Genomic DNA, 12055 nt, shown 5'->3' with positions numbered 1-12055 from the left:
TTTTTAAATCGACAAGGCTTCCAGAGAAACTTGAACAGAAAACACAGAGCCTCAGCTGCAAGGCAGCTTGCCAGCATCATTTCAACCAAGGATTTTTTTTTTTACCCCCTTCACACACATCAGTGACAGCCTTCCCAAACTTAACCGGTGCTTTGATTCAACCCTGACCTCAGCAGCAGTTTGGGACCATGGGGCGATTTGGGGTGGGAAAGGGGGGTGAAGATTTGAGGTCGTCGGTGGAAGCAGATGTTCCTACCAGTGCGAGACCCGATCTGCCGCACGGTGAGCCAGGGCGCAGCAATGCTGTCCCCCGCAGCCATCTCCTGGCCTCCCGCTGGCGTGCCACCTTGGCCGCCCCGGTGTCGCCGGCAGCCTTTCTTGTGCTTTTCTCCCCTTCCCCAGGACCACCTGCATCCCCGTGGAGGCCTCTGGGCAGGGGTGGCACGGCCACGGCCACTGCCCCCGAAGCCTCAGCCTTGCTCTCGGTCCCTGGGGGTGGGAGGGCGAGGTGGAGGCATCCCTCCTCCCATCCTGCCCGCTCTGCTCTGCAACTCTTGGTAGGGATTTTCCCAAGCGCAGGGAAGCCCTGAGGGTTTTTTGGTTTGTTTTGCTGTTTTAGACACACACAGCTCCACGGAGGGGAGAGTTGAGCAGCAATGCCCGCTTTCCCTCAGCCCCTCCTGGGGGTCTCGGCAGGGGCAGCGTCGCCAAAAAGCGTGCCGCGGAGCACGTCTGCTCCGGATGGGGTGGGGTGCGCCCGCCTCGGGAGCCGGCTTCAGCCCCCCGCTCTCTGCCTTGCAGGTCTGGCCAGCGCGGCGGGAGCGGGCAGCCCCTGCGAAAAGGCCTGCAACCCCCGAATGGGCAACCTGGCGCACGGGCGGGCGCTGCGGACGGAGACGGCCTGCGGGCGCCACGCCGCCGAGCCCTTCTGCGCCTACGCCGAGGACGCCCAGCGCCGCTGCAAGCGCCCCGCCTGCGGCCGGTGCAGCGGGGCCCACGCGGGGCTGGCCCACCCCCCCGCCGCCATGGCCGACTCCCCTTTCCGCCTGCCCCGCACCTGGTGGCAGGCGGCCCAGGACGCCCCCCGCGAGACCATCCGGCTGGACCTGGAAGCCACCTTCTACTTCACTCACTTGATTTTGGTCTTCAAGTCGCCCAGGCCGGCCGCCATGGTGCTGGAGCGCTCCCAGGACTTCGGCAAGACGTGGATGCCTTACAAATACTTTGCTGGTAACTGCTCGGCCGCCTTCGGGCTGGAGGATGACGTGAGTCAGAGAGGAGCCATTTGCACTTCCAGATATTCGAGTCCCTTCCCCTGCACCGGAGGAGAGGTAGGTCTGTTGGGGTCGGGAAGAGAAACCCCTCGCTCCAGCCCCCTTTCCCTCTGCAATCTCCGTTCCGGCGTTTACGCTTCTTATTTTACTGCACCGGCATCCCTTGTCATCGACTTTATTTCACAGGGTGAATTAATGTAATTCATTCTGAGATGATGTAGGCGCTGCCCTGCCCCTCACTTTGCTGAGCTCTTAATCCCCCTCTTTCCCAAAAAACTCCTCTCTCCTCACCCGGTGAAACCCCCCCGCACAACTGCAAAGAAGGCAGATGCTGCCGATTCCTCAGGAAAGCCAAAGGGAACATCGCTCTTGACGGTCTTCTCCAGTCCTTGCAGTTGTGTGGTTTCAGGGTGATGCAAATCAGTCTGACTTTGACCCAAATGCAACTATGTTAAAATTAATGGTCACCAGATTCACTCCGAATAGTGAACGCCCTCACTGAGAAGTAAGAATGTCAAAATAGCTAGTGACCACACTGAAATACAGTTCCCGTAAGCCAGATTAGCCAGGTAATGAAGAAACCTTATACTTCATCTTTTTTTTTTTCTGTGCACACTTATTCTCGTGTGAAAAGAGCATGAAAAAAATGAAGAAAAACATCACATTTGCTAAAAGGAAAAATAGATGTGAAAAATCAAATTATTTTCAACATCAGAAACAGCAGATAATAAATCATGCACTTGGAGGTGCTACCAATAATACTCTTCCCTTTGGTGCCTAATCCTGTCCCGTGGTGCTGGAGACCCTCCCCTGGGAGCCATGGCTGCAGGGCTGCCCTCCAGGGTCCCCACTGGTGGGGAGGCATCCCCAGTGACCAGCCCTGGACTTTAAAGGCTGCTCCCTCTAGTGGCCTCATTTAATGAGCTTGTCTGAAAGTTTAATCAAACTTAAAATTACCCTCTGACCTAACACAGAGAAAGGAGCAAATTTGATTAGTGAATCAAGTTATATAATTTTAGATTCTGCTGACATGTTTTGAGGTGAAAGCCTGGTTCTTGGAGACCAGCATTCATGTCTGAGAAAGATCACCTGTTCAGATCCCTTTCCAGTCATTTGGGGTCACCTCTAGCCATGCTCTGGCTAGGAAGCCGCTCTCTGCAGAAATAGAGAGAACTGTTTGTTCACCAAAGTGCATCTCAGCTGCATCTTGGGAGGCAGCCGATGTCCTGCTCTAGGAGAAGTTGCTCCATGCTCTCATCAGCTCAAGGATCTCCAGACCTGCCAGACAGACCCAGGATAGTTATTTCATTAGCCCAGCAAAGGGTTTAAATCAGATGGCTAGCGAGAGAAATTGCTATCTTCCTTTCTTCTCCCGCCTCCCTTTCCTCGTGCCCCCCAAAAGTTGCCTGAACTTCCTTTCACAGTGAAATACATAAAGGGGCTTACAAGAAAGATTGAGAAAGAGTTTTCACCAGGGCCTGTCCTGACAGGACAAGGGGCAATGGTTTTAAACGGAAATTGATTTAGATTGGGTATAAGGAAGGCATTTTTTACGATGAGGGTGGTGAGACACTGGAACAGGTTGCCCAGAGATCCTGTGGATGCCCCGTCCCTGGAAGCATTCAAAGTCAGGTTGGACGGGGCTTTGAGCACCCTGATCTAGTGGGAGATGTCCCTGCCCATGGCAGGGGGGTTGGACTAGATGACCTTTAAAAGGTCCCTTCCAACCCAAACCATTCTGTGGTTCTGAATCGGGGCTAACTACAAAGTGGGACCTACAAAAGAAATGATGGATGTACTCCGCTGGGAATTTTCCAGTCCCTTCTGCCAGCCCCTGTGTCCCACCACCTGAATCATAAGGCTATGCCAGCCTGTGATACAGCGCAGGGACTGAAATCTATAGCTCTCGGGCCAGCCAGTGGGACATGTCTGGAGTACTCTGACTTGCACGCTCCTTTTTCAGCTTTCCCAGGGATCGTTCTCAGGGATGAGAAACCCAGGGCGTCATCTGGGGCAGTATTTGCCTCATTTGTGCTGGGTCCCACGTAGCTAGCACCCCGGCGCGGTTTTCACTGTGGTCACCGCAGTGATGTACCTGCACACTGGGACGGGGGCTGCGCCTGGGGAGAACCTGTGCAGATCCCGACCTCGGGACTGCTCCTCTACAGGTTGGTGCGATGTGTGGGGACAGTAGGATCGAGGTCTTGTGTGTAGAAACCAATGCCTACCTCAAGAAGGAAAGGGATTTGGTGGTGTTTGACGCATCTGCAGTAGCATGCTGCAAAAACAGGCTATTTTCCAAGCTTGCTCCGGCGGGATCTTTTCTTTTGGCATCGCTTTAGTTTGTGTTATTACAAAGAAGCTATAAAAGTCAAGATCATTTAATTATTCCAGGTTTTAAAGAAATGTTGAGTCCAAGGGGCTGGAGCTTATAAGATTTTATTTATATGGCACACTTCAGTTCCCTGCACTTAAACACCACTTTTTACCTGCAAAGTAATAACAGCAGCTCTCTGGTGACCAGATGGCAAGCCTGCATGCTTAGCAAATATCACATTTAATTTATTACAGTGTGCTACATTCCAGCAATTACTTGTAACTGCCAATAGCAACATGTATCTCACCTAAAGAAACATCAGAGTTTTGTGTTCTGTTTGGGGTTATGTTGTGCTTTACTCCCACTTCTGGTAGCACCTAATTTCAGACATATGGAAACAGTAATTTCACTTGAAACAGTGGTGTCAAATATGCAGTCGTCTGAAATGTCCAAGTCTGAAGGGTATTATTTAATTGCAGCTCAGTTGCTGCAGTTTTCTTTAAAGCACAAATATAAATTCTGCAACTGCTACTGGATTTCTTTTTTAACTTTTTAGAGTTTTTTAACTGCAGTGTAACAACTATAACTGTATATCACAGCGTCTGTATGCCACTTTCTCCCACTTCAAACGTTTCAACGCCACATGTGCATTTCCAGGCACAGAGTCAGGGCTTGCAGGGTTTTGCGGGACGGTGGGGTCTCTGGACGCTGCTGGCAGCTCGGTCACTGCCGCCCATCCCCCTGGATGAGCAATTTGCAAAGCTCCGGGGAGGCCTCAGGAGATGGTGGCTCACCCCAAATGGCACCAGAGCTGATCCGCCTGTGTTTCTGCTGAGCGTTACAGCGCCTGCGAGCCCTGTTTCAAGGCAGCAGCATGCAGAAGCTCACAATACTCAGGGGCTTACGGCCTCTTTTTAATAAATCACATGTGTTAATTTGGAGCAAAGGTGTATCTGCTTCAGTTCTTATTAAAAGAAAAATTAGGCTTTTTGCATTTCTTCTGCCCTCATCGTCATGAGTCATTCCTTAGATGCTTAGTTCAACTCTTGTGACAAAAATCCTCCCTCATCGCAACTTGCCACGATGTTGATCTTGAGGAGATTTATGATACCACAGAAAGCAAGCTGCCAAGCCTCTGGGTTCATTTCAAAGATCCAAAGCTCAGAGCTGGTGGAAAAATGAGAGATGCTGAATTGGCTCAGGGAGGCGCCTTTCATCTTTCTTCTGTAGTAGAGCGGCTCTGGGCTTCCCTTTGCGGTGGTGGGACGGAGGTGGTGGAGGGCATTGGGAGAGCAGTCCGTATGGGGGGGCTGCAGGGTGTCACCGTGCTGCAGTCACCCGAGCTGAAGGCCACCATGGCGGTGGGAGCCGGCAGTGGTAATGTCACACGCCATGTGTGGCCCTTGGCAGGTCTACTGATGGGTAGAGTCACCTCGGCAATGACTTGGCAGGTCTCTGCCCTTCCTCTCTACCTGTTCCTGATGCTGCAAAACCACCAGGCATGGTTGTCCTCTGTTTTGGATGCGTCTGAGTCCTCCACCCTGAAGCGGGCATGAGCTGGAGCATCAACAGCCCAATGGTGGGATTAGGACGGCAAGGGCAGATCTGGACAGAACTGTAGAGGAAAGAGGTTGAAGGCTGCATGGCACAGTACTGAGGTCAGGAACACTGTGCTGATGCCCTGGGTTTGGTCTTAAAGGCTTTCTCAGTGGAAGTAAGCATGAGTTTACAGGTCAGCACGTACTCAGAGGCTTTGCCGAGCTGAGCTCCACACTGGAGCAGCCTGGCTGTAGTCTGGCCTCATGCAAAGAAGAACCACCCTTTCAGCAGCCAGGAAAGCAATGACTTCTCTGCAAGGATCCAGGAGGCAATCAAAACAACTGAGCCCCTCCTCAGTAGGGAGCAAAGGAAAAGAGGCAGATGGTGGACGCTGGCCTCCCGCCCCGGCATTCCCAGGCACTCACTGCGTCCTGGTCAGAAGCAGGCTGGCACTGCTTTCAGGAGCTCTCACCGTTCTCGGCTAGGGCCAGGCTGTCCCCCGTCGTGGGGCCCGTCCAGTATGGGCGAAGGAGAAGCGGGAAGGAGGAGGAAACCTCAGTGCAACCAACCCGAGTTTCCAGCAAGCTTCAAGCATCTGCCAATTTAAGGGGTCGGATTTGCAACACTGTGAAGGGGACAAGAAACTCCTTCCCTGTCAGGGTATAATTTCGGATCAGCTGCACACAGAGGGGTCACTAAAGAGTTTTGCCATGCTTAATTTAGTGAATTAATTGTTTCACAGCAGCAGTTTGTTTAGCATAGGCAGGCCTTATATCATCAGTATTTTAACAGAAAGGCTAGGGCCAAGTTTTAGCCTGGATCATACAAATGTGCTACAAATCCAGAGCATTTCCACTGTTTTCCAGGGTGTAACCCTTCAGCCACGTTATTGCAAGGAAAATCAGAACTGGATTCACCAGCCAAACATAATCTGATCTAAGTAAACAAGATGCAGAAATAAACTCTTTCAGCTTCATGCTCAGACAGGAATGCCAATTTTATTAGTATGCATAAAAGGCTATCTTCCCTCCCATAGTTCAGATCATATTAATATCTCTTCCTCTGCAGCCTATCTGATCGCTGTTAAGGGCTCATCGACGAGGGACCCCTAGCAGATGTTAATTCTCTAATTGTGAGCAAGAGTGACTGTCCACTCTGCAATGCAATTATCTCATTCACTTTACATTCCCATCTGTGGTCAATTCAGATTAGCTCGCCTGAGTGTCCCCATTTAGACAAGCTCCAGGATAAAAGGACTTACTGAAGCAGAGTCTCCTTGACAAGATTTTAGTAAATTAGTAACTTTTTTGAGTGTTCATCTGTTCAGAATACTGCTAATAAATCACTTGGAGACCTCAGCTATTGTTGCTGTTTGCTATTAATAGGAGAGGCGTATTTGCAGCTTGACTATATTCCAGCAACAAATTCTAACGTGCTTTTAACTTTTGAAACATCACATACCACTGTTTTACTGTGGGGTGTGTGTCTTACTGAGCATTTTATTGATCTCATGTGCCTTCTGTAGCAGAAGAACCTTCAAATGTTTTGCCTTGCACTGTTACTGCATGCAGCCTGCCTCTGTTCCTTAAGGATTTGGACACCAGTCCTACTGTTTCTACCTGAAATTAGCTGTGTGGAGGAGGAGTAAATTGTGTCCTGCTACTCACAAGTTTGGCCCTGATAGACAGTGAGGAATTGTAACACTCGCTGACACAAACAGGAGTTGAAGATGGTCAGTGAATTTTAGTTTGGAGCCCTAATTTCGGGTTGTAGAAACACTCTGTTGCAGTCTAGAAGCTTTTGCCCATTTTTTGCCTGTCTTTTAGGCCTGAATAAGCTTGGGTTTTAAGCTTATCATTGCCGTCCTTAACTGAAGCTACATCTCCATTGCTCTGAGATCCTCCGAGGATCTCCTCCTCCAAGGAGATTTGAGTTCAGTCACTTGCAGGACTTGGGACTCCACAAAGAACCTGGGCAAATATGCAAGAATAAACTCAAAACAGCCTGGGATGTCAGCCCATTAGAGGGCTGCAAACGGCTTTTTTAATCATCCTGCGCCACTGGTGTCTGTACAGAGAGCAAATAAAGGCCCAAACTGACGACAAGGAAAGAGGGATCCTGGCTGGTGTTCAGCAGTGCTCAGGACATGTGAGGTCATGGCTAGGGAAGTGTGTTTTGAAGTCCCATCTCTACAATTTGTAGAAGTGATTTTGTAGGAAAAAAAACCTCTTTAACAGTATCTTCCTGATCATTCTGTCTTTGGGAAAACGCAAATTGTCGGGCTCTGTACAGAAATGCCACGTGCAAAAGAGAGTCTGTTCAGCTGGGGGCCAGGAGTGATGGGGGTGGTGGCCAGACCCAGCCCAACTCTTTTCATTATATCAGTGAATTTGGCAAGACATGGGGGCCATTATTTCATAAGCACAAGAATAATGATTTCTAGGGGAAAAGTTAATGAGACAAAGTAAATGAAGTCAGGCCAGAGTCAATGAAGCGTTGTAGGAACCTAGAAATCCCAGGCTGCGGCAGCTGGCCTTTCAGCGCAGGGTGGCTGGGGAAGGTTTGTGAGAGCCGAGCGGGATGCGTGCCTGCCGGCCAGCACGGCACAGGGCTCGCTGCTCGCAGCGGCACGCCAGCAGGACGCCATCCTCCCACCAGCCGCCTTGCCCATGGCTGTGGCGAGGTGCATCTCTTGGCTTGGCCCCCCAGCTTTCCCTCCTGGCAGGGAAGCCCGTCTTCCCAAGCCCGGTGCAGGGTTTCCACTGCCTTTAGCATTGTCGGGTTGCGGGGAGCCTCTCCCTTTAAATAATGGGGCAGCAAAAAGGGGATTCAGGGAAAAAGGGGAAACCTGAGCTTAGTTTTTAATCTGCACCTTGGAGGACAGGAGATGAGGGCAGTTTGGGCACATGTGGAGACAAACCTTCATTCTCCAGGGAGTTTTACCATTAAAGGTACTTTCCCTCCGGAGTTTGGGTACCATCCGGGCACCAGCACCTGCTTTTTAAGTTTTCCATACGTGGAGTACCAGGGATGATACTGCCAGGTCTCTGGGCCAGGTTGTGTCAAAACCCTCCCTCTTTGCAGCAGGCAGTCCCAGAGCAGTGACATGTCCCTTTGCTGGGCCTCCCGGGTGCTCAGCATCTCTGGAGGACCACGGCGTGCGAGGGGCAAGACGCTTCTGCAACCTGCCCGGTGGTCCTCTGCATGATTCCCCCCGTTGCAGCTAGCCCACAGGAAGGTCTCATTGTCTCCTTTTCTCCCTGGCTTTCCCAGTGCTTTTGACACTTGGAGGTTGGCCCTCCGCTTGGCCAGCTCTTGAAATGCAGCCACCCCTGGGATGGAGCATAGCCAGTGTTTAACAGTGCATATCGGCAGTCCTCCGTTTAGAACAGCAAGTTTCTAACAACTGCGGATCAGGGCTTCTGGATTGGCCTCCAATTATGGCTAAAACAAATTATTCCTCGGAGTGAGCTTGACCAGTCTGTGAAAGGGGGTATATTGTAGGCTGCCAACAACAGGAGGGAATGAGTCCCAGGGCTCCAGGAGACCCTTTCCAAAGTTCTTATGTAGGAAGTGAAGAGTGCTGTACCCACATGAAACAAGAGGAATTTGGGTAGGCAGAATTTAATTCTCTAAATTGGCATCTGGCCTTGTTAGCGGGACTATTGCTTCCCTTGAGAAAAGTGCTGCGGGATTTTAGCGGTGCAGCCAGAGCCTCTCTTCAGGCAGTGCACCCCACTGCTTCATTTCACAGTTCATTTTTGGCATGAAGGGAGGACTGGCTTACTTATTCAGCTCCCAGTTCACTGGCTGGAAAGTAGGGCTGCCATGTTTCTCTTTGGGATTCCTGGATACAACCGGTTACATGGGAAGTGTGTAACCTAAAGGAGTGAATGGACACATCTCAGGAGTTTTGCATCAAAAGCTCATGGGGACTTAATCTGAGATTAATCGCCATGTACAATGGGTGTCAGCGTGAGATATCCCGTCTACCAACGTTCAAAATCCTGCACAAATGGTGAAGTCCTCAAATTCTCCGTGGGCAACATTTCCAGGAAGAAAAGAAGTTAATGTCCAAAACCAAACTTACTAGACACGTATGCCATGGCTCTCTATCACCAGTCTCTGTGCAGCATCCCTCATTGCTGCGGTCAAAATCTGTAGCCCTGGGTTGAAAGGGCAGTGCTTTTTCTCGTGGCCTTTTTGATGATGCGTATTTACATATAATTCAGAGAGGTGTTCTTTTTCCCAAAATTAAGCGTAGCTCATGGTAACTGGATGGTTTAAGCAGCCAGCTCTATAGACACAAAGCCTTTTCATTATAGACAAGAGCAATTGAAAAATACTCATGAAATTGGGTTACTCTTAGGCTGAAAGAAATCCCCTTGATCCCTAGGATTGTCACAGGCATTCTTGCTGAAATGCTAACCTGCTGCCTTGCAGGCTTTTGCAGTGGTGCGTCGTGCTCAGAAGCTGTTAAAGGGGTTATTCTGCAGCTCTGGGGAGTGAGCCAGCTTTTCTTACAGCCCTGCCTACGAACAAGCAAGTCCAGTTCTCTCTCTGGTTCTTTGGAGGTAGCTCCAGGTTTTCTTGGTCTTCCATATGCACAACAGGTACTGCTGGCAGGCCAAGGCTGAGAACATAAATCTTTGTGGGGATAGGGAAAGGAGGGGAATTGCTGGAGGGAAGAGTATTTAAATACCATCTTTCTTGCTGATCAGTCAAAGGACTTCTTCATATCATCAGCTGAAATGTGCTGGTTCATTTTCCTATGCGGGATAGTGCAGCCTTGGAAATGGTGATTCTGAAGATGAGAAAAAAGCAATAATTATTTTCCTTGATAGTGCATAGCTGATTATATCATGCATCTGGAGGGTTTTGTGAGCCAAGAAACTGAGCGTTTCTATCTGTTTGATGAGTGAATGTAGTGATTAGGCAAAATAAAGCCATTGTAGAATAAAGTATCAATTCTTAGAAAAGCACTGTTAACTGGAGGTGAAGAAATCTAAATGTTTTGAGCTGTTTTGAGCTGGAGAGAGATTTTTCTGGTAAGAATATTACTTCTGTGATCATCATCTGCATGAAGACAGGCATGACCTAGCAGTGTTTCATTTTCATAATGAAATTGCGTGGCGGGATGTTGAAAGGAAGCTGAGAAGATGGCTCTCGTCTGATTGATTATTGCCAGAGAAGTCAAGGATCCTGGAGAAATCCCGAGACTCTTGCCTGGCTCTCCTGATGCCTTTCCCAGCCCCTCACCAGCCGGCTGCTGCGTGTGAGTAGGAGCTCGTCCCATACAGCTTCTTGCTTTTGAGAATGGTAGAAGAATGCCTTGAGTTTCCCAAAAGATAAAAGTTGCCATGGTATAAATTAACCTGCCAAGGCCCCTGCAAGGGCCAGTTATTTGAAATAGTTGGATTTTCCTCCTGAAGTCTTTGTAAGATTGCCTAACTTTTGGATGATGAGACAAGGGATTATTTGCCTTGTTTTATGTGCTGTAAAAGATTGCAGAAGGGCATGGGCCAAAACGGAGTGCCATTTCTCCAGTGTCTCGAGGAGCTCAGGGGCTACCGTTGGTGGTACACAGCGGGTTTCTGTCACCATCGCTTGAGGACATGGACAGAGTGCTTCACGCTGTGGCCTGAAAGACAGGCTCCACTGCTCAGTTTGATCTTAGTGTCTCTGACGGTCACCTCTCTGCAGTGGCGAGGAAGGTTTCCCTATTTCTTGTGTTGTTTCATCTCACCTGGGTGGTGCTGAAGTGTGCACCGTGAATGTGTGCATGCAGGGGGTGGTCAGACCTCTCTGTGAGAAAAAGAGAGGTTCTTCTTCCCTGCAGTCCACTTGGTCTGACAGGCAGAAAAACAAAGTATATTAAAGGAGCCGGTGGGTGATACCTGCCTGGGATGAACTTCCCACACCATGTGAATTATTTACAGCATCTGCCAAAAAGTCTTTTTTTAGCCTAGGGTCATTGCAATGAACATAGCACAGAGATACGCATGGGTTTCTCTCTTAAAAGCTCTTTTGCTTGGTGTGGTAATACATCAAGTAAGTCTGTTTTGACAATAGAGGGTACCAGCATTGTGGCTTCTTCACAGGGGGAGTCCACCAGGCCTGATTCTGTGAAGGAACAAGATTGTTTTCATAAAAATTCTAGGAGCTTAGTGCCTTTAAGATATATCTCCCAAATGTGATTGTAGTTAGCCAGTGGTTTCAAAAGGTTTTAGGAAGGACTGATGGACAGACACATAGATACACATGCAGTGCAATGGCATAAGGCCTCTTTCAGTAGGGAACTAACTTAAGATATATGGAAAGGCTTCGCAAGCGAAACACTCCTCTGCAGACTCAGCTCTCGCCTCCGGGAAGAGCCAACGAGAGCCTGGCAGAAGTTGGCCACACTGATCCAGAAAATCCCTGGAAACTGAAATACTGACCATTAGAGTAAATGCTAGCATGGGGTTGAGCCCTCAGTACTGAAACTGGGAGACAAGAAAAACCTACCTGCAGAGCATCTGTCTCTCTCAAAGGACATATGTGGGCAGGGAATATGTTGGTGGTTGTAGGCACTAGGTCTGGTGGTTAAACCATGCGTCTGACAGACGGGGCACCTGAGCTGCTCTGCACTGGCGAGGCTCAGGGAGCCCCGTTAAACCAGGCAGCTCCTGTGCCTGAGGCTTCCCGCTGTAAAACGGGGTCCCCAAAGGCGTCAGGGCAGGTAGGTCTCTTGCTGCTCCCCGAGGGTACCAAACAGGATTTATTGCTGTGGCGTGAGTCTTGCCAGTTGGCACAGCAAACCTTGAAAGTCAAGCCATCCTCACATGTACAGTAAGACAATCTCACCTTTCTTGCCTTGGGTGTTAGGCTTAATTAGGCTTAATTATTCTTTCCTGGGAAGGCGCAAGGGTATGAGCACAGAGCA

At 49.7% G+C, this 12055-nt stretch overlaps 1 protein-coding gene across 1 annotated transcript in view; it reads left to right on the top strand.

The window, feature by feature from the left end:
* The first annotated feature begins 857 nt into the window (after nucleotides 1–857).
* NTN4 (netrin 4) overlaps nucleotides 858–12055 on the top strand; it is a 45762-nt gene continuing 34564 nt past the window's right edge. The window contains exon 1 of the mRNA XM_075151492.1: nucleotides 858–1331. Within this exon, the coding sequence (XP_075007593.1) occupies nucleotides 858–1331 (474 nt within the window). The remainder of the gene's footprint in view (nucleotides 1332–12055) is intronic.

The sequence above is a fragment of the Calonectris borealis genome, chromosome 1, assembly GCF_964195595.1.
Source record: "Calonectris borealis chromosome 1, bCalBor7.hap1.2, whole genome shotgun sequence".
Taxonomy (NCBI): domain Eukaryota; kingdom Metazoa; phylum Chordata; class Aves; order Procellariiformes; family Procellariidae; genus Calonectris; species Calonectris borealis.
The sequence above is the reverse complement of the archived record's forward strand: the minus strand, read 5'-3'. Positions and strand labels throughout refer to the sequence as shown.